The sequence below is a fragment of the Rhipicephalus microplus genome, chromosome 2, assembly GCF_043290135.1.
Source record: "Rhipicephalus microplus isolate Deutch F79 chromosome 2, USDA_Rmic, whole genome shotgun sequence".
Lineage (NCBI taxonomy): Eukaryota > Metazoa > Arthropoda > Arachnida > Ixodida > Ixodidae > Rhipicephalus > Rhipicephalus microplus.
Genome location: NC_134701.1, coordinates 291,110,520 through 291,133,027, shown reverse-complemented (window position 1 = coordinate 291,133,027; position 22,508 = coordinate 291,110,520). Strand labels below are relative to the sequence as shown.

Here is a 22,508-nt window from a genome sequence, read left to right as displayed (position 1 = left end):
AAGCGCTCCTCAATGCGTCACCTAACACGCAGATTTAGCCTAAGCCAAGTGGTTGCCTGGAGACTGTAAGCCTGGAGACTTACAAAGAGGGTTCAGCTTAAATTGAGGATGACGCAGCGAGCAATGGAAAGAAAAATGGTAGGTGTAACCTTAAGAGACAAGAAGAGAGCAGAGTGGATTAGGGGACAAACGGGGGTTAAGGATATCATAGTTGAAATAAAGAACAGGAAATGGACATGGGCCGGGCATGTAGCACGTAGACAGGATAACCGCTGGTCATTAAGGGTAACTAACTGGATTCCCAGAGAAGGGAAGCGGGTTAGGGGGAGACAGAAGGTTAGGTGGGCAGACGAGATTAAGAAGTTTGCGGGTATAAATTGGCAGCAGCAAGCACAGGGCGGAGTTAACTGGCGGAACATGGGAGAGGCCTTTGTCCTGCAGTGGACGTAGTCAGGCTGATGATGATGATGATGAGGTGGTCGCACTTTCGACGTTTTGTTGAGCGGCAGGAAAAAGCGTGCAAGGCCTCCCGTCGGCCGTCCTAACCACACACGCACACGGAGAGTGAGCAAGACGCGCACATGCGACACACATGCCAGAACGCATGGTACAGCTGTGGGCTCGTTTCTAGTCAGAAAAAAAAAAAAAACTTCTGCAAATAAATCTTGCTTTGTGTTGAATCTTTCATTTTATTGTCAAGGTAAGTCTTGATTAGTGTTTCTCAAAGCTTCTCAAATGATCTCGTTTTGTTTTTGCTCTGTACGATATCGTGAAAAATTTTTCTTGCGCAGTTCTCCCACCTCCCACCTTTTCATCTGTTTACCGCAAAAAAAAAATAAAGTGCGACAATTATGTGAGCGTACCCGCCAAGTCTCCTGTATCGACCGGTAGACTCGGATTTTGACCGTTTTTTCCGGTTGTACGGTTGTCATGAAAATCTCCCGGAAATCGAAGTTTCTGTGCGTGATCTGGCTGCATTGACAAAAAGCAGCTCAATCCGCTCCAGGCTTTTCGAACCTAACCCATTTTATTATGAGTTTAAGAGGCGTTCATGTAAACGTACAGCATATCTCAGTAATGCCAAACCGCAGCAGATACGAATTCTTGAAATTTTTAGCCAAATTTTACTATGTTCATTGGGCCTCAATTCGAATGTTCCAAACACATTTCCTAATCGCGGTGGGCAATACGAACTTTAGTACGGAACCGTCGGAACGAAGGCCGAGAGCAGCGTACTCGAAGCTTCAAAAGTATGCGTGCGACCGGCGCACGCGCTGTCTTCTACAGTGCATGCGATTGTCGTTGCCACAACCGCTGTGGATGAAACAACGGTCGCTCTTGACACGATCATGTATGGCGACGACGTAACTAACAGAACCCCGAAAGTGTGCGCTCAACAGTCAAAGCATCACTGCTTTCTGCAAACTCGGCTTACAAAACTGCGGCAGATGTTATCGTAGATGGCGTAAAACTACTTAGTTTTATTTACGATAACATCTACGATAACAGTAAAACGACTTAGTTTTAAGTGCATGGGGATTGTAAAATGAACTACCGTTCCGCACCCACCGCGCATAAAGCCGCGGTCGCGGCGACGCGATAGCGATCAACGAGCTTCGAGGGCATGCAGTGGCAGGCTAAAGGCAGTAAATACGTAAAAAAATTTTAAAATTACAGTTTCGCCGCAAGGGCCAAGCAATAAATGCGACAGCAACAACTTGGAATGTAATGCTGAGAACGGCAAGCAGATCGAAACGTTCAGCGCGCTGCTCACACACAAATGACACACGAAAAGGATACTCGCAGGACGAAAGCGAACTAATAACGTTTACCGCTCGACACGTAAGGCGCTGTTTAAACAAAAACAATGCACGATATGTAATAACAGGTATAGATGAGTACAAACTAAGAAGTGTCCCATTGTTATACCTTTCTGTGTATGAAAAGCGCGCTGTTTTCACAAAAGGGGCCTGTGCAAAGACCAAAGGGACCTTTGTGGGCCCGGAAATTAACGCTTTCGTTTCAGTGAAAGCCGAAGGAATACGATTCCCCTACCAAAGAATAAGCATGCACGTACAGGCATCCATCCATGGGGCAAAGTACACGTGCGACATAAGCACGCGTCGGCGCATCGCGACGAGCTTGGGGCCGAGCGCAGGCGGCTTTTAAAGACGATAGTCTTTCTTGGAGACCTTCGACGGAAAATTGTTTGTCTGTCTGCCCATTTGTCTGTCTGTCCATCCTTAACGATACCTTAAAGTCTAAATGGCACCTTAAGATAACTCAAACTGCCGACCCCATCCGCAGCGCCCACCAATATTGCTCAAGATTCAGCGTTCATTCTTGTGCGATTGTCATTTAAAAAGCAATTATTGCACATATCTGAGGCACTATAACAACACATCAATAGTATGTGTGTGCCTTTTTACTAGAAAAGGCATACATACATACTATCGTTACCAACTTGTCTAATTTTCAATACTAGTCATACATAAGTAATTCTAAGGACCATAGCGTTTATCACTCTGCGCTGACAATGCAGCGCGTGCACGAAAGGCGAGTGTTTCTGACGCTTTGCTAAGACGGCACGGTGGTGGCACCTACCTGTCACCTTGCGTTCTACACCTTATCACCTCCGAGATAGGCGCGCACACCGCGTGCGCTTCGTTTTTCAAGATAACTGCCAGATAGCGCTCATGCCTCATGTGTGATGTGACTTGATGCGCTCGTTCGCCTCCTCTGCACGCTCGAGGCACTCTGACGCAGCGCCTCCAGAATATTCACCGATTTTCTTGCACATAACATAAAATAAATGTTTTGTTCACTCTTTCCAGAGGCAAGACTATCGTCTTTCGATGACATGCAGATACGGGGCCAATTTTTTTTCTTTGAGTGTTCATATGTATAGATGTGTATACATATACGGTGAAGGACGGCGGTGGTGGCAACGGCAAAAAAACAGCCGGGACTGTCCATATATTTGCGCCCACCCCCATCCCCCCGTTGCGGAAATCTTCCGGATTCAGAATCCTTGAACTTGGCAGGTATGTGTGAGTAAATGTGGTAGTTCTGCTCCCGAAGCCAATTCACTAAGCACTAGAAGTTCACAAGCTTGCCTTCAAACTCTGGCAACCTTTGGCAGATGGATATGCGCCGATAGAGAGAACATTTTTTGCCTCCATGAATCAATGCATTCATGAGTTTGGTGCATGTAACTCCTTTCTTCTAAGCCCAGCTGCTTCAGCGAGCTCTGTAGCTTTGTTGTGAATGGCATCCATAGTCACAGACATTGAGGGGCACACGAACTTCCCACACAAAGTCCGCGAGCCTATCCTCCATCTGTGGGTACACTGCACTCCATCCATGAAATGACATTTTCCAGGAATTGCACTTCTGCAGGTTCCCTTTCTGTGCTCTCTAATGGTGCAAGCTTTTTTCTAAAATGGCATAGCGGCACTGAGTGACCATGTTGCTGTTCGTTTCAGTGAACTCGACAAAATTTAGTTCAACACAGGTGAGATATACTTCCTCGTGCCGCTACTTATATTCAATCAGTGGCGTCAATCGGAGCGGGAAAATTCAGAACAAATTTGAACCTCAGCACAAACACAAAGAAAACAGAGACTAAAAAAATGCCTGCTGTTGGATTTGGAATGGAATGCATTCTTGTGTGGCTTTTCACATATATTCTAGCCACATGTTGCCAGACGGCAACATACTGTTAGCTAAACACCGCTATATAAAACGAAGAGTGACCTTAGCTTTGTTTTACTGAAAATATCTAGACTGTCTTGGGAAATAGCGTAGCAGATGCATGGAAAGCACCTCAACCATTAGCTTGTGTCGCACCACCCTAGCATTTCGGCACCAGGTAAGCGGTGTGCTTTGCGGCACAATGATACCTTATTGGGGCGGCGGCATTGGGCTGCATGTAAAAGCGCCACCATGACTGCTTAGTTTCGTGACTAGAAAAGTATGTGACTCTGGCGATTTGTTACAGCCTTTTTTTATTCTATTTCAGAATTATCAAGCACAAAGTTACTAAAGCATAAAATTGGAAGGGTGCAAATATTCTAAATTTTGAATCTATTTGTAATAGTGTTTGCTATTCGAACTTCCCAAAAGCAAATAGAGTCAACGTCCGAATAAAAACGGCTCTTCAAGATATTTATTACTCTTCCCCTCATCACATTCTCGTATTGTGGCAAAAATGCCATTCAGGCTCAGCTACGGTTGCACATTTATTGACTGAAGAATAAAAAATGCTAGTTTCAATGGAGATGATAGATGTGGCAGAAGTAGGGGCCCGATCAATGCTGTTCTGAACCTGAAATTTTGTGAAAAATCGGATACCAAAGGTTTCTAGCATCCATAATTTCAGATAGAAATAGCATTTCTGCTTTTCGCATGTAACATGTCGGGAACACTTTAGTTGCACTAAATCATGTACGTAAATACAATTCGGCCTTTGCATCGCCTCATTCTTGATAAGACAACTATGAAACACCACCCCACCGGCACTTTAATAACCTAGCTAGAAGAAAGACATGTTCTGAGCATAATAGTGTTTTCATGTATGGCTCTAGCTTGTATAGTTGGTGTTTGGGAAAGAGATGAATAAAAGTCTTTGTCATTGCAGAACCCATGGAGACGCCAGGGCACGTGGGCATTTTTGCGGGACAGCACTATCCGAAGCCGTCCCCTTCATTTTCCATCTCCGTGGAAAGAGTGGCTGTTGACTTGCACACATTGAGACCAGATGATATTCAAAAGGTAGTCCAGCCATTAGTGTGTTTCTGTGCATGCTTTTCACAAGGCTTGTGCAAATAGTAAATTTTAGGTTCAAAGCGAATTCGAAGTGAATAGTGATTTTGGTCGAATAATTTCGAATCAAATTCGAATGATATGTATGACATATAAAAAAAAGGAATATTTATCATGACCTAACTAACATGCACAATATTTCTTTTGAATTGAAATAGAGGCTCTATGCAAATGCCATTTTTTTTTTCGTTCATAGGAAGTCGAAACAACCTTGAGTAGTAGTTTCAGTAGGATGCGAGTAATAACCTGTAAGGTACTTAAGATATTAAAATTTATTATAATTGGAGCATATAAGCTGTCATAGCAAGCTTGATAAAAGGAAGAATTGATATGAGGGTTTCTTTAAAGGTGCCCTGCAACACTTTTTCAAGCAGCCATAGAGCTTGCTTGTTGTCTCACAAATGTACCGCCGTAGAGTTTCTAGAATCAGTCCAGTGCGAGCGGAGTTCCAAAAATTTGTCGCACGTTGCAATTGCATTCTCTCTTTACGTCCGGATAAAATAGTTGAAAGTTGAGCAGGAAGAAATGACACAGCGAAAGAAAATAGTCACACGCACCTCGTGACGTTGAGCACCTCTCTTTTGTTTTTTCTTCAAATATGCGGCTTTTCAGTGCAATTGTGCACGTACTCGTGGGCAAGCGGCGGCCTCCCGTGGCGGTCCCGGTAACGGCGAGTGCGCCATGCTCAAATCAGTCAATGGCTGTGACTTGAGCTGTATATTCCTTTTTGGCTGTGACGAGTGATTTTTGAACTTGTAGTGTCATTTGCTGAGGGAATAAAGCAGTTTTTACCTTTGAAAATTTATTGTTCTGAATTACAGGATGCGTGCTGCACTATAATATTTGCCTCGCGTGCTGTCAGTAGCCTCCAATACTGGTCGGCAGCGTTTTCTGTCCATGCTCAGTAAGTGATGCAGGGCCCCTTTAAATTTGAAGGGGGGCTTCACGGCAAAGCGAATTTCCTCTAGATAGATGTCTTTACAGGCGGTGACATGCGGACTAATACATGTCTATTCATTCATTGCGAGTACTTCAAAAATACTCGATAATAGAAATTCAAATCGAAGCAAATTTGAATACACAAATATTAGTTCGAATATTCAAAGCATTTGAATATTTGCACAAGCCTACTTTTCACAGACAAAATCGAGTATTATTGGAAATCCTACTTGTATTGATAACCATCTCCATATTGTGCATTTTTAAGTTGCCTATGGGGGGGGACAGCCCACTTAAAAAAAGAAATCTTTATTTATGGGTGAATTTTGATCAAACTTTCATCCTTTATGTATTTTGACATGTTGATTTCAAATATGCAATTGTTTTTTCTGTGCAACAAGTACTTTGCAAAATATTGAGAAATTCATGTTTTTGCATTGACTAATTTGGAGGTGACTTTTCTCTTGAATGCTGGTAGTGATCAAAGACAGTGGCATATGAAAATGATGTTGTACAGTGAGAGCTTGCCGTGCTACAAGAATAAAAGCTCTCGACTGATTTGTGCCAAAGTTACAGCATGTCGAATGTTCGTAAGCAAAATGCTTTGATAACACCTTGGAGAAATTATTATTTTTTGAAAACATCTCTGAGGTTATTTGTTCAAATCTTACACCTACTGCACTCCCTATTTGTCCCCTTTTCTAACAAAACAAGAATCGCTGCGTTACGATAAGTACCACAAGAGATATCGTCACTCCAAAACTACACCATGATGAAAAACGCAATTTTGAGAAAACCAGAAAAAACATTTCAGGACAAGTTAGAAATAATTATGGAAATATCTTGAACACTACAGTGGCCGAGGATGATGTACGGGTACAATCAGGCAAGAATGATTATTTCACAGCCATCTCGAATACGATTAGGGCATCTAAAATTTTATTTGTAAAACCCAATTAAAACTTCAAAAAGATTATTTTTATAAATGTTCTTTAATAATATGTAACAATGTATTAGTCCTACTGCACTTGTCAATTCACCACCTTTTTGACAAAAAAAAAAAGAATGATTGAGATATATTGTTGCTCCAATATCACACCATGTAAAATGCCACTTTGGGGAACCAGCTAAAAAAAAAATTGCCGTGTTATTGTGCAGCCCTGCCACGACAGTTCCATCGACGCAAAAATATTGTTAATATATGTTTCGTCGCTACCACTACAGAGCATTGCACGCGTGGATAAAATTTTTATCTCGAATGCATTGCAGGACTTTTCACCATTGGCTCTGTGCGTGTTCCATGCCGTCATCACTTCGCCACAACAGCCACACTTCACTATCAATTTCTTAGCGAGGCCGTAGTCGCGGTCACCCGTGACTAGTTTCGCACACCCGCCACATACAGTGAAATCTCAGTATAACAAACTTCAGGGGGCTGTGGCAAATTGTTCATTATTTTGAAAGGTTGTTATAGTGAAAGCCCAAGAATTAACCACAAATACTAATCTGCCATCGACCAAAACGACTTATCTTTACAACGGTGGGTCCTTGAACTCGTTTTTCACCAGAAAAAACAAATGCACAAGTAAACACCAAAAAATGCATAATTACTTTAAAGAAGTCAGTTTTTTTTTTTTTTTTTTACGTGTGCAGCACAAACTTTGCAGCGCGAAAGCCTCCAGCTCGTCCACATTCCTGTGGTGTGGTTCGGTTCTTCGGTCACAACAGCCTGCTTTTTTGCTTTTGCCTTCCAGTTGCTGAAGAATATCCACTTTCTTACTTAGCGAAAACTGCTTCCGCTTCTTTCTCGCAAGCAGAGATGAACTCATTTGTAGTAGCACCGCAGGGCGAACGCCGACTTGCTTTGTGGACGCGATAATTAATCACCGAAAAGAGATGAAAACGACTGATAAAGAAGGCCTCGTAGATCACATGTAGAAGTGACAAAGAAAAACCCGAAGTGTCACAGCTGTCATCGCCTCTCCCAAAGAAAATTTCTTTCTCACTGTCTCAAGTTTTCCGCGCCCATGCTTCCTGCTCCGCAACTCCCACTCTGCCTCGCTGACCTTGCCCTCCCGTGTTGCCCTCGCCGCTCACCTCTGTGCTTGTAAACCTGCAGTGTTGGGGGTTTCAACAAAAAAAAAAAAGAAAAGAAAGTCACCCTTTCGTTTTCTTTTTCCCCTCCGCACAGTCACGCATCTTCCGAGAAGCAAGGCGCCCGTTAGCTTTGTTGTCTGCTTGTGTACCACTCCGGTGGTCGCAATGAATTTCAGAACATGAGTTCGTAGTACTGAGGCATTGTTAATATGATGCGGAACTAAACTAACGCTCATTATTATGAAAATTTCGGTATTCTGAAGTACGTAGTAGTGAAATTATTTCACACTGAAACTATTAGCAGTCGTTACAAGATTTTTAAAAGTTTTTTCATCTGAAAAGTTCGTTAATGTGGGGTTGGTTCTACCGAGATTTCACTGTACTTTGCACCACACTTTGCACGGTGGGGAATTAACGATTAGCCCATTCAGGATCTTCAAGTCAATCATCAAATATGAAGTTGCATTGTCTGCGGCAGAGGCCAATATGATGCGTCGCTTGCATCGGTGAAAACCGCAGTCTTTCGCGCTGTGGCCGGTGTAGACTCAAGTCGCTCAGGCATGACCTGCTCACGAGCACTCACTTGGGCTTTGTCGCTGCTCTTGACAGCATCAGTGTCAACTCGCACTAGGCTAGAGTCGGCGCAAAGAATGCCGTTGTCCTCGGGCGGATCACTGTCAGTTTCATCGTCGCGGGTCGCTTGCTTATCGCTTGTAAAGCCGGACGACGGTGTGCCCTTATCTTGCGGACCGCTATTACCTGCGCCGACGATATCGGATGCCCCGGCACTGCGAGTAGCTTGCCCGTCGGTTGCAGAGTGGCGCAATACCGTGCCTTTGCAGAGCGAACTTCAATCACCTCAGTCGCCGTTATTGGGTGTCGAAGCAACGACGCATGCTTGCTGATCGCTAGCAGAAACCTGTCATGTCATACTGTGAGCACTTTTTTTTTTTTTTTTTTCATTTTGGCTCGCCTTCGGTTGATCTGATACTCCGAGTGGAACTTTCTCGGTCCTCCAAGCACGTTCGTCATAGGATCGTAACCCAAGCCAAAATGGCGTCTCAACGAGCCAGGCTTTCAAATACAACGCCCTATGCCGATCAGACGACAGCATTTTAGCCACATGATCAGAAGTGGCCAATAACAACATCTTACGTCTACTTTCTTTTTCTTTTTATTTGAGAAAAAGGCAAGCTCTGTGTTACCCAACCGAGTGATAAAAAAAAAGCCAAGCCAAATGCGAGAGCTTTTCAACGATACCAAATAGCTGCGTTGGAGCAGGCCATTCGAGAGTTACAGGCAGCTGAAATAAGCACGATTTGCCACAATTTAAAAAGCTGGGGACATGCGAACGCATTTTTCATTTACTGTTACGCCGCTAATACACATGGAATTTGGAAACAAGAACTTGCACACAGGTGCGCGATGGTAGAAGGAATACGAAAATGACACTTTTGAAATTTTCGATATTTTGGGCAAATTTTTGGGTCCCAAGAGCAGTGTCTCACCTTAACGATAAAGCTCACAGGGTTCTTTATTTGTTCGCATAAGATGACTCAAAGGCATTAGTCTTCTGGTGCGACTTTTCCTTCATCCTTTTTCTATCATGTGAATGCCACAAAGGTGAAGTGAACGTGCAACTTGCATGTCTGATGCCATAAAAGCAACGGCTGCTCATGCATCATTTTCAGACCATGTTCAACACCGTGTGGCAGGGCCCCTTTTAACAAAGCTATGACAGTCTAGATGTTCCTACAAAGGTGGATCTTCTAACATTGCAGTTATTCATCAATGATGCCTCTCAGTTAAACAAATATTTTGTAATCACTAGGTTTGCGTAAATATTTGAGCACTGTGATTATTTAAACAAACACTACAGTAATCAAATTGCGTTTTACTAAAATTTGAATGATATGAATTTTCAACGTACTTGAAATGAACAAATGGTTCGCATGGAATTGCCCTGTAAGGGTACTTTTGCTGCAGTGAGGTAGGTTTCACTGTGAATACATTTATAGAGGAAAAATTCCCACTGCTGCTTATCGCTACTTCAAGGTTAAATTCAACATATTACCTTCACACTGATTCATCAATTTTCTAAGTTTAGAAGCTTGTTATACCAGCTTATCATGCCAGCTTATATACTCAAAGTATGGTAAATTTCAAACCAACATTTTTGACAGGTTATCACTTGTAGTCTACTAAAAGTCGAATTCTGTTACTACAGTAAAAACTGAGTATAACAAACTTCAGGGGGCTGCGGCAATTCTTTATTTCGAAAGGTCATTATAGTGAAAGCCAAAATATTAACCATAAATACTTATTTTCCACCGACCAAAACGACTTACCTTTAAAACGGTGGGTCCTTGAACTCGTGTTTCACGAGAAAAAACAAATGCACAAGTGAACACTAAAGAAATGCACATTTACTTAAAGAAGTCTGTGGTTTTTTTTTTATGTGTGCAGAACAACTTTGCAGCGCGAAGGCCTCGAGCTCATCTACATTCCTGTGGTGCCACCCACTTTCTCGCTTTGCAGAACTGCTTTAGCTTTTTCGTCGCAAGCAGAGATGAACTCATTTGTAGCAGCTCCGCAGTGCGAACATCGACCTGCTTTGCGGACGCAATAAGCAATTACTGAAAAGAGGTGAACCCGACTGACAAAGCCTCCTGGAGCACATGTAGAAGTGACAAAGATAAGAAAATCCCGAAGTTTATGGCTGTCATCGCCTTTTCCGAAGGAAAGAAAGAGCTAAAAAAAAAGAAATTCCTCGCATTTCGTATTCTGCTCTCTCGCTCTCTCTTGTTTTTCGCTCCCATGCTTCCTGTTCCGCAACTCCCACTCGGCCACCAACCTTGCCCTCCCGTGTCACCCTCGCCCCTCTCCTCGGCACTTGTAAACCTGCAGCATCGGCGTTTCAACAAAAAGAAAGAAAAGAAAGTCATCTTTTCATTTTTTTTCCCCTTTGCACTGTCACACGTGTTCCAAGAAGCAAGGCGTCCGTTCACTGTGTCGTCTGATTGCGTACCGCTCCGGTGGTCGCTACGGATTTCAGAACATGAGTTCGCTGTACTGAGGTGTTGTTAATATAATGCGGAACTAAATTAGCACTGGTTATTCTAAAAAGTTTGGTATTCTGAAGTACGTATTAGTGAAATAATTTTACATTGAAACTATTAGCAGTCTGTGCGGGATTTTTTAAAAGTTCTATAATCGGAAAAGTTCATTAATGTGTGGTTCGTTCTGCCGAGATTTCACTGTATTGAAAGTTGCTTGCACTTTCTTTTAACCGAAAGGAAGAACGTTTGCACTTGCCTTGTTTCAAATAAAAAAAATTGTTAAGGTTTGTTGTGTCATGTCAAATACACTCATATTTATTCGAAATTATTTTATCAAGCCACTATATGCTTTGAATCCTAAATTTACTGTTCACACAAACCTTGTGCTCACCTTTCTCTCTGGCGTGATTGCAGAAAAACGTGGTAGCCATGTTGGAAATCCAACTGGTACATTCGTGCTGTTCACTGGAAGGGGGCAGCCCTATCTTTGCACCGAACCCTAGTGTGGACTGCTTGCATGACCAGGATGCCCTTGTTGCAAGGCTTGCAACTGAAATGGGTGAGCACCTCGAATTTGTCTTTTCTTTGGCCAGCCTTCAAAGGAAAGAAATTAATTCAAAGGCACTGCTAGATTTGCTGAGTAAAAAACAATGCATGTTAATCATGCTGTGCGAGTTTGTTCTATGTGCCAATTGTAACTCTATGCCTAAATGCCCATGCAGAACCACCGCAGCTGTAGTAAAACCATGGTAAGCCGCCGCTGCTCTCATTCATCAAAGCGCTCATTATGAGTCTTAGCCACGGAGTAAGACAACACAAGAGCGTCAACTTTGCTCGTCTGGAAGGGAAACATTCCACGACGCCTAGTCTTGCTTTACAGCGTGTTTGCCAGATGGTGCTATGAGTAAAAAAAAAAAAGCTCTAGTTCCTGAAAAATAACTAAAGTAGCCCCATTCGTCTCAGTGCACAGGCACTCACTCTTTTTGGGCTTTTCAGATTGCAAATTAACTTACTTAAAGTGTCAAGCTTGTAAAACATGGCTCTTATCTGAAAAGGGAGTTTTAGAAAAATAAATAATTCATCTTTTCTGCTGTCAAGGTAGCATTGGCAGGATGAGTTCATAATTTTGCTTGTTTCTCGATTTAGTCGACGCAGCTGCACGCGAAGTTCAGTCATCAGATTACTAGAGTGCACCACATTAGTCATGAACATCGCAGATGCGCGTCTCTGACCTGTAATAGAGTTGTCTTGTTGGGCTTGCCCTTAAAAAGGTTAGTTATCAGCACTTCAGAGCTTGTGACGAAAACCACTGTAGGACAACTCTTTTACAACTCACAATCGAGCAAGAGGTACATTTAAACCTCGTTATAATGAGACGGTCAATAACAAAATTATGGATATAACAAGCAAATCTTAAATCTTCTTGAAAGTCCCCATAGAAACCAATGTATTCAAAACGTTATTTTAACGTGGCTAAATATGCGGCTTATGGGATATAGTGAACAAATTTTGCTGGGAAATCTGATGTCATGACAGTGCACAATGTGAATTTGAAATGGTGCGCAATGCGGCAGCTGCATTTAGCTGTTCAAAACTCCCGCAGCGCATCCTGCAGCAACGCGTCCAAAGCTGACGGTGCCCGCTGTTTCTTTTGCACGTGCGCCACTTGGCTACCGCCAGGCGCGGACTCTGCACTGCGCGAACGATTGCCTTTTTCTATCTTCTTTATATTGCCCCTCTCTCCTTCCTCATGGCGCTGAGTTGGGCTTCCTAAAGGGCTGCAGAAAAAATCGCCCCTTCCTTTTCATAATCACTCTCTTTCCCTGTGTTGTGTGTCCACGAGCCCATTCCTACCTTCCCCTCGGTGCGTATGACCACGGCGCACCTGTCTGCAACCACTGCAAGTGTTGCCACTCACCGAGGTGAGCCGTGTGTTTGCGTGTGCGTGTGCGTTTTTTTAATAATATTAGTGCCTCCGCCTTAACTCTATTATAGTGCTGCGCTCGGGACTCCAGCAACATGAATGCACAAGATAGGAAGCAAAAGCGTACAACGCTGAATCAAAAGGCGGCTATGATAAAAGCCAGCGAATCAAGGACCTGGAAGAGCAAAGTGACAAGAGACGCGGACATTTTTGCAAGATGGCTTTGCGTATATGATGAAAAGCTGGCAAAGGCGAACTGCAACGTTTGCATTGTTTTAGATAACTGCACCATCCACCATACCACTGCCGTGCTCCAAAACATTGGGCTGATGTTCCTGCCTGCCTGGAAACTGCTCAGTAATAATACAGCCGCTTGACCAAGGTGTCATTATCATGCTCAAGGCCAGTTAATGCACGCACTAGATTGACAGGCACCTGCTCAACATCAGGATGAAGTGGGACGCCAATGTTGACTTGTAAGCTGCACTTGAATTTCTTCCAGTGGTGTGTATAAGTGTGATGGCATGCACGATTACAAATCGTTTTCGACACGCCTTATTTGCTGCTGTGCCAGACAGTTTCGCCGCATCAGGCGAAATCGCAGCATCATGAATAGCACTTGGTGGTGCAGTGTAGTGCCTGACAGCAAGTCGTTTTGCAACTATGTAAGTGTGTATTCTAGAGTGGTGGCTACGGAACGGCTCCGAAATGACAACATTGTGCATGCTGCCAACGATTCGGATGAGACCAGCGGCAATGAATCTGTCAACGAATGGGGACCATGACGACATCGGAGGCATTAGACGCGGTGGACGTGCTGCGCTGCTACATCAGCGCTTACGAGGGCGACGAAACTGGCTTGAACATTGGGGCTGCAGCTGGGCGAACCATCGTCTGCATCAGGAATACACGTCAGAGTCCAATTACGGACTTTCTTGCAGCTAAGTCTGTTATAAATGCGAGCTGTGGATTTTGATATGCAATGAAATATGTGTGTGACATTTCCTTTTTATTTGCAGAATGAGATTATTTTGTTGCGTACCACTGTGCGGCGAGATGCTATTTCGCCTGCTATTTGCGGAAATCTCATTCCTACGCCAGCTGCGCCAACCTGACAAAATCTACGTAAATTGGCCAAACTGCGCCAAACCGTCTATCTCAGGGGTCCGCAACCTGTGGCCCGCGGGCCGCATGCGGCTCTCAGCGTAGCTTCATGCGGCTTCCGGAACGGCGTCAGAAATCTTGAAATCACTAGACACTGTAATTTCGGCAGTATTTAAATAATAATAATTAATGGTTTAATTACAGGAGACAGCAGTCGAGTCTAATGAGACAAATATTTACCTTCCTGTGAACAGGCCATTGCCAAAACAGGCCGCTTTCACAAGAAGCCGCTTTCAGAAATTGGCCGCCAGTACTTCTGCGGCGGGACTGCAATCAAAGCTCCGATGAGAGCAACAAGGCTCAAAATATGTCACTCTTCACGACGGTGATTGCAATAGTGTTAGTACTGCACATGTTTGCTCACGTATGCCAATGCCATTTATATGTACTCTAATCGCAAACGAAACCTGTTTACAAACAAAACCCGGTTGCAGCAAGGAATACTCTATTCACTCGCATAATGAACACACTTTTTTTTTCGAAAAATCGTAGCAAAGTTTGGGGTGTGCTTATTATACGGGGCAGCTTTTATGAAACTTTTTCGGCATGTGTAAAAAATGCTTTAAATGCAAAAAAAAGTTAAGTCCTAGCTTTTCGCATACACGTAGACTGTTTGGAAACAGGTTCTTTGTTGTACTTTACTCATCTTCGGTAGTTGATGGCACTATCTTCTGCAAGCTGTTCTCGCGTATTCCATAAAAGTGTTTTGCGGCTATCTCTTCTCGCAATCGTTTAACCGCAACAGTGGTATGTGCATGTTGTGATCTCAAGGGGCGCCCAGAAGCGTGCGCTACGACGCACTTTGCCAACTTCACGGCAACCTCGCCCGACGATCCTGTTGTCATTGTAGCAAGTAATAAACATTGCAGAAAGCTTCCCTCGAAACATCAAAACAGCTCGTCGATAACAAGATTAACGACAAATTACGGCCGTCACCTCACTTCCGCTTGAGAAGTTCCTGTATTCGCATCGAACAAGCGAGGCAAGTATCGGGGATGCTACCGTGTTGTGGAAATCATCACAATCTTTTCTGGGTGACAAGCGATTTTTTCTGGTTTTCCAGAAACCTGAGACATGACAGTGACGAATGACCCTTTGTGACAGGAAATCCTGCCGTCGCTCGAAAATAGCATGCACGTCATTGGGCCTTAAAGTTTTGTATTTGCACAAATCATTCGTCGGTCCACGTGGGCAGATTCATAACCTGCGCTCGCCGTGTGCTTATCAGCTGCGATGTCTCTACACTCGCATTCGTGAACGCCGCTGTGGCGCACAGATAAAAAAGACGGGGGACGTGCCGCACACAGATAAAAAGAAAAACAATATGGCACGCGGCAATGAGTAAAGCGGGGAAGGAAGCGAGCCGAGGGGGGTCGGCATAATTAAAAAACAGAAGAGATACACGAGACAGACGGTGCGATTTTCTGTGTAATGAAGCGTGTGAGGATGCGGCAGCCGGAGTGGTGACGTTTCGTGACGTATCATCGCATCGCACCGCTACATAGCCGGTGCGGCGAACATTAAATCGGCCAGACATTTTCATCGCCACATTGCACCGCCACATGGCAGCAGCCAATCACAGCGCGAGCAGACGAGTGGCGTCACGCCTCTAGTGGCGCAACTCCCTGTTGTCGCTCCAATCACCCATGGTTCAAGCAAGTCGATGGAGCGGTGCAAGCATGGATTTGCTGCCATCGCCGACTGGGGCGGCGTGACAAACATCGTGTACATTTCCCTGGTGAAGTGATATTATTCCAGATTGAATAAAGTGGTGTTTGAAGTGTGCCATTTCTGCACGACAATGCCCGTTTTCAAACCGCTAGTGAGATCGGAGATCGTGAGCAGCGATGTAAGGCCATTTCGCAGGTAAACACGGCTAGCAGTGTTTTTGCGCTGGCTCGCTTCGCTTCCACCTTTGCTCTTCACATCGATGGCATCGATAAAGTAGTAGCATATGCTAACGCATTACTTGCGAGTGCAAAGCTTAATATTGTTGTAAAAAACAAGCGCTCGATGAAGAGCTCGCGTATGAACGGCGTAGGCGACGGCTCCCCTTTATAATGAATTTTTCTTAGAATTTATCAATTTCGTTATATCCAGGTTTAACTAAGTACGCCTCCCCTTCAACTTATTTATAGCGAGGTTGGACTGTATACCTATGCTGAAGGGCTCCTAATAGTAAGATTACCTGCTCCACAACTAAATTTGTACTTCTGTAAAATGCTTCTAATAGTAAAATTACCTGCTAGAAAATGCTCCAGAACTAAAATTTTACTGCTCCAAAATGCTCCTAATTGCAAGATTGCCTGCTCCAAAATGCTCCAAAAGTAAGATTTTAGTGCTCCATGATTCTCCAAAGCTAATATTTTACTGCTTCAAAGTGCTCCAAAATTGAAATTTGACTGCTTCGCAAATTGCTCCAAATCGGTAGTCCCCAGTGGGATCACTGTATTTGTTTTGCATAAAGACAGTGCATAATATTTGCATTAAAAGGTCGCTGCAGCTATAATGAAATATTATATTTATTTGAATCTACTGTATTTACTCGCGTAATCCTCGCACTCCCATAATTCTCGCCGCTCCCACATCGCCCGAAAAAAAATAAGATTTATTTTTTTCCTGGAGTAATTATCTCACCCCCGAAATTTGCCGCAATAATGTCGTCTGCTCGTTCCAGCCGCTGATGATGATAGCGTGTTCTATATGGCGCCATCTCCTAAGCATAGAGTGTACTATTATTGCACCAAAATTCAATCCTATTTAATCCAAGCCAAAGTGGCAAGTGCGTGTTGTGGCGTGATTTGTATGTTGTGTCTGTAATCTTGTTACGTTATGGGGTGATACGGAAGCTACACAGCTGCTTTCAAGTTGAAAGTGATTGATCATGCACTAAACAACGGCAACAGGGCTGCCGGTAGGGCCTTCAAAGCAGACGAGTTTTCGCTACTGGTGACGGCAGCTGAAAGCCACCAAGACGTGTTGGGCCTTCCGTGTGCCTAAGATTGGGATTGCTGGTAGACTTTATTTCTTAAGAAGGTAACTGCGGACGATTCTGTTAAATGGCCATTAGCTCAATACTGACGTCCTTCGTTTACCTTTTGCGCACTCCTGTTGAGTGACGAACGCTACCGCTACGGCCGCAAAATCCACAAGCTTTGCATACAGTATTCTAATTTTCAACTATTTGATTGCGCCTTTTGTGTCTCAAATAAATTTCGCCTTTTGTTTAACCTGTGCTTTTATTGTTCTGGCGTGAGAATCCAAACTTGCGGCCACTTAGTTTTCTTTTTCGCTCTGTATATTTTCGTGGAATGTTTTCCCCCCGAAATTCTCGCACCCCCCAACTTTGCATCAGTTTTCCGCCCAAAACAGTGCGAGGATTATGCGAGTAAGTACTGTAGCTCTATAGTTTTTTTTTTTTTTTCGAAATTCTTTGCGTCAAACTTAGATTCGACGATATTGAAAAACGCGCCATTTTTTATTGAGAAAAGTGGTGACGCACGACTAGCTCCACCTAGAGGGTATTATGCCCGTATTACAGTCGCTAGTAGCCAAACCAACATCTGATTCGAGTACACACACGAGGCCACCATTTTGATTTTTGTGGTGACTGTAGAGGCGAGTCGTTTGTCATTTTGAGTCGCGCATTGAGTGGTCTTTACGTCGCGTAGCTAAATGGCCGCAAACAGGCGATGTCATTATAGTGCCACTTACACAGTCGAGCCACCTTTTGAAGAACCTGAGCGTGACGCGGCATCCGTTCACTGTATTCCGAAGTTCGTAGTAAAAAAAACACAGCTTTTAAAGAAAGTTGCTAATTAAAACAATTTTTCTTCCCTAAAAAAGTCCATGATGCACGTTTCGAAGTGTAGAAGCTATAAGGATGGTTTCGAGTTTATTTAAAGCGGCAGCGTGCGCTTTGCCGAGGGTCGTGTCATATACATGTTGCCCGAAGCTAATAATATAGCCAAGTGCTACAAGCACGCTTGTAGGCGTTGGCCCCTAAGTTTTGTCGTACTCGCCTCGCGAATCCTCTAAATCGCTCTTGCTGTGCATTTTATTCACAATGCCCCTATTTGTGCATCGTTCCGCAGTTACGGCATCATTACCAGCTGTAATGAAATCACTGCAACAGATGTCCCACATGCCCTCCCATGTCGAAGTCGATGACACACTCGCTGCCACAAATCTTCACAGGAGTGGCTCTTCTCGGAAGCTTCAGGCTTGGCATGAGGTCCGACGTCGACGAATCGGCCTCGCGAAAATAGTTTCCCACGCATGTAGCCGTCACGGCTGCCCACGAAGCCTTCACCATCACCATCACTGAATATAGGTACACCTGAAGCAGCAAGTTGGCTGCCGGGTGCTCAGCATACATGAGCAAGCGCTCTACATCGCGGCACCTATATGTCTTAAACGCGCAGATTATGCCCAGGCCAAGCGGTCGCACTTCTGACGTTTTGTTGAGCGGCAGAAAAGAGCACGGAAGGCCTCCTATCTACCATCCTGGCTATACACGTACACAAACAGCGAGCAAGACGCAAAGGCACGTCGTAGAAGCCAGCATGCGTGAAACTGCTCTGTGCCCGTTTCTAGACAAAAAACGAAACTTCTGAATTCTAGCCAGCATGGCGGGCGTCGCAGTGCAATGGAGACGGGCAATGGAGTGTCGATAAAGAGAGGAGAGTTGTTTTGTAAGAGATATGCGATGAAGTTGCAATAGAATGAAGAGGGAGGGCATACAGCGGGAAGGTGACCTTGAAAACCAAAACACACAGAAAGAAGGTGGGTCGGATAGCTTGCTTGCAGGGTCCATGAAACGCGCAACTCGTGTGTAGGAAAACTTGGGCGAGTAATCTGCGAGGGAATCACATTGTGGCGCCAGCAGACTTGTATGGCCCTGTTCACTGGGATATATAATTCGCGATTCGTTCCTTCTAAAAGCTCTTTTTTACGCTTCCGAACACGTGCGGAAGGCATGCTGATCCGAGCGTGAAGTTACCAAGAACAGGTCATAAACACCGGATAAATCGCGAATTATCAAAGTCGAAGGAGTAGCACAAGCGCGTGCACTGGAATGGTAAGACATCGATCCAGACAAGACACAAACGATTGGGTACTGTCGATGGTCGACGATGTTGGCAAATTGTCTGGTCATTCCAGGCCGGCGACACAAACGATAGTGTAATAAAACCAGCGATCAAAAGCTGAGGGAAGACAAATTGGCCTATTAGTTTTCGAAAAATCAGTGGCAGTGAGAAAACACGGGCCTCGTCTGGCGATGTGTGGTGCTCAGACTCGGGGGGGGGGGGGGGGGGGGGACAAAGGACGAGGTGCGCAACAAAAAAGTCACAGTTTCGCTGCAAGAGCGAAGCAATGAATGCGATAACAACTTGGAATGTAACGTTGAGAATGACAAGTAGATCGAAACGTGCAGGGAACTGCTCACGCTCAAATGACGCACACGCAGGACTAAAGCCAACTAACAATGTTTACAGCTTGATACTTACAGCTGTTTAAACAAAAACAATGAACAAAATGTAATCACTGATACACATATGAGTGCGAACTACGAACTAACAAGTGTCCCAGTTGTTACTTCGCTGTGTTTGTAAAGAAGGCTCTTTTCGGAAACGTAGCCTGTCAAGTGAGGGAAGTGATTTTTGTTCACCCGACAACTAAACGCAATGGTGCCGATCAAAGCCGAAAGCGTGCGATTCTCCCCCACTACAATATAAGTGCGCGAATAAGGCTCCCTCTCTCTGTGGAGAAGACGCGTGGGGGAGCGAGATGAGGGCACATCTCGACGAACTGGGCGCTGAGTGTGCTCATTGCGCCATTTTGCTGGTACAGCCAAACCTCGTTAGTGGGTACCCGCTTTGAATGCACTAGCAGTTAAAAAGTAGTTGCAACAAATCCCCGATCGAGTCTCATAGAGACTAATATACGCGAACCGCTTAAGCCGTAGTTTTCTGCCTATGCCTACCGTTTAGTGCGTATCAACTGTGTACCTCAATAAAATTTTGCGCGACAAAACTTTACTGCTTCGCTGAACTTTCAGACGCCACAATGTGCCATGAACAGTTTTCCGTCATGTTGATAAGTACGGAGATGAGCCGATAAGTTATTCTGACTTCTGCGCGATTGCGGAAATAGTAGTGGCAAGCGCGGCATATTTATGATGCAAATAACTAGAAGCATTGTGGAAAAATGACGACAGAGAAACACACAACAGGACTGGCGGCTGTATGTTTTTAGAGTTATTTGCATCATGAGCCAACTGCGTTGTTTCATCATCATGTTCAATATTTGTTTTCTCTTTGTGAATGCTGTCTTCACTGTTTCGTTCAACCTACATCTTAGGGAAGCTTTTTTTTTTTCCTCTCTCACTCTCTCTCCTGGGCTTCGGACTTTTTGGGGTTCAGCTTAGAATTAAGGACTTGGTCTAGATTTGAGTAAATACAGTATTTATTATAATACTGCCTAGCCACGACTGAGCTTTTTGCTTAGTCGTGGCTAGGCCTAACTTTGCTTTGAACTTTACGGACAATACCATCACGCTAGCAGACATGCGAAAACGAAGAAGCCGTTATTGCCTTCATTGAAAGAGATAAATAGTATCGCCCGTGGCCTTCTCAAAACCACGGATGGGCATATTGTCCATCAGCAGCGGGCAAACTCTCCACGCAGAAACTGCCCCGAGCAGCAGAGGCCGCAAGCTATCCATTTCACACGTCACCAATCTACAACGCAAGACCAAGCATGCTGCCCACAGGTTATTTGTTGTCATAGCTATTCACAACTGATCATTAACGGGCCACAGATTGGCAGTCCTCGTTCTTAAATTGGTACGTCAATATCCGTGGCGTGCTGTTCCCGACCTGAAAGTATACCAAGCAATGTTTGAAGTCGGAACTGATTGAGTTAAGGAGGTCAGTGGTAAAAAAGTCTGCTGCAAAAGTGTCCTGACCACCTTGCTAGCCTCGCATTTCAGTCAATTATATCAGAAGGTTCGTTGTACCAGAATCCGTAGTAAAGAACATTCAATCAATGGAATATGGAGATCGACATAATGATGGCAATTGGTATGTAGTATCTGAATGTCTTGTAAACAGATTCGTTATGAGGTTTATTGTACACTGTTGATGGTAGCCCTTCCTCAATTGGCACTTTTTAAAACCATGTCATGTTGTTGCTTGAAGCGTGTTTGCCATCCACTGGGCAAAGCAAAGTTCTCTATGCCTACCATCGATGTAAGCGACAAAATTTTCGCTGCACTGATATCTCCTCTGAGCGGGTGTCGGTTGCTTTGTGCCTCCGGAATCCAGATGAGCAGCGCTTGCTCCAACTAAAGTTGGGCACCCGAGTGCTTTCACTTGCGAAACATCTTGAACTGGTCATTTTCAGACGCGTCCAGTACCGAGAACTTTTTTTTTTTGAGGATCCTTCACACATTATTAGGCTTAATGCCATATTTGCATGCAATATCTTGCTTGGCGGCACCTCCGCGTCCAGCTTCTTTAAAAATTTTCATTTTCATCACCAAGTCCAGTGTTCAATAAAGCGCAAGAATTGCCATAGTTGCGACCGCACCAAATATGCACGGGGAGCTTCGCTGCACCTGGAAATGCCGAGTCCCCTCAATGAGACAAACAAGGAGGCCCAGACATGTGGGGTCCCTAAGCTGAGCATGCTCATTGCTTATGCTGAATGCACAGCTACCTTGCCACTTCATGATCTGCTGCACTCTACGCAGCTGCAATGCCAACGGGGCTGGTGAGCTGAAGCTTTGAGCTGCAGCACTGTGGTCAGCTGCAATGCCCTTTGTTGCCGGCCGCACTGGCATTGTTGTTTTGCACTTTAAAAGCAAATTTATCAAACAATACAATTTCCTCTAGGCAGTTGATTGAAAAATTCAAATTGACTGACATTTTAGACTTCTAGCTTCCCATTTCATTTCTTTCTGTCGAATTGCCTGCAAAACTGACGGCACCCCCACTCCACTTCTAGTTAATTGACAAATCCAGTTAAACGACTTTTAATTATCAGGAGTCGACTGTACCTCAATGTAAAAACTACAGCAAAAAGGTTGCAGAGGGTCCCTAAGCACATTCTTACGAGATAGGAACATGTAAGTGTTTAATTTGGCTAGGTTGGTGAATTGCAGTGATGTTCCATACTACGCCGAAAAATTCCCGTTAAGAGACATAAAAATTCCCTATTTCAGGGATTTTTCCCTGCAAACGTTGACAAAATTCTTAGCACATTTACCTGCACAACAGTACTAATTTCCGCCCTGATTCACGCACCCACATACTATAAATACATGTCTCACGTGCTGGCGACTTTTGCAATCATGGCTATAGCCTCTTCACTGCTGCACAGCAAAAGCATGACTTTATTAGACAGATTTGGTTGCGCGTTCGCAGCAGCCGTACAGACAATGCCTGCCAGCAGTTTGCAATGGAATGCTGCGTTCGAATGGCTGCTGCAGACATGCA

At 44.3% G+C, this 22,508-nt stretch overlaps 1 protein-coding gene across 4 annotated transcripts in view; it reads left to right on the top strand.

Moving 5' to 3' along the window:
• Nup98-96 (nuclear pore complex protein Nup98-96) overlaps window positions 1-22,508 on the top strand; it is a 263,228-nt gene that overhangs the window by 175,757 nt on the left and 64,963 nt on the right. For all 4 annotated transcript variants that reach the window (XR_005110629.2, XM_075882251.1, XM_075882250.1 and 1 more), the window contains 2 exons: window positions 4,640-4,773; window positions 11,334-11,478. Coding sequence is in view for 3 of the 4 variants with exons in the window: in XM_075882251.1 (XP_075738366.1) it covers window positions 4,640-4,773; window positions 11,334-11,478 (279 nt within the window). In the remaining variant the exon portion in view is untranslated. The remainder of the gene's footprint in view (window positions 1-4,639; window positions 4,774-11,333; window positions 11,479-22,508) is intronic.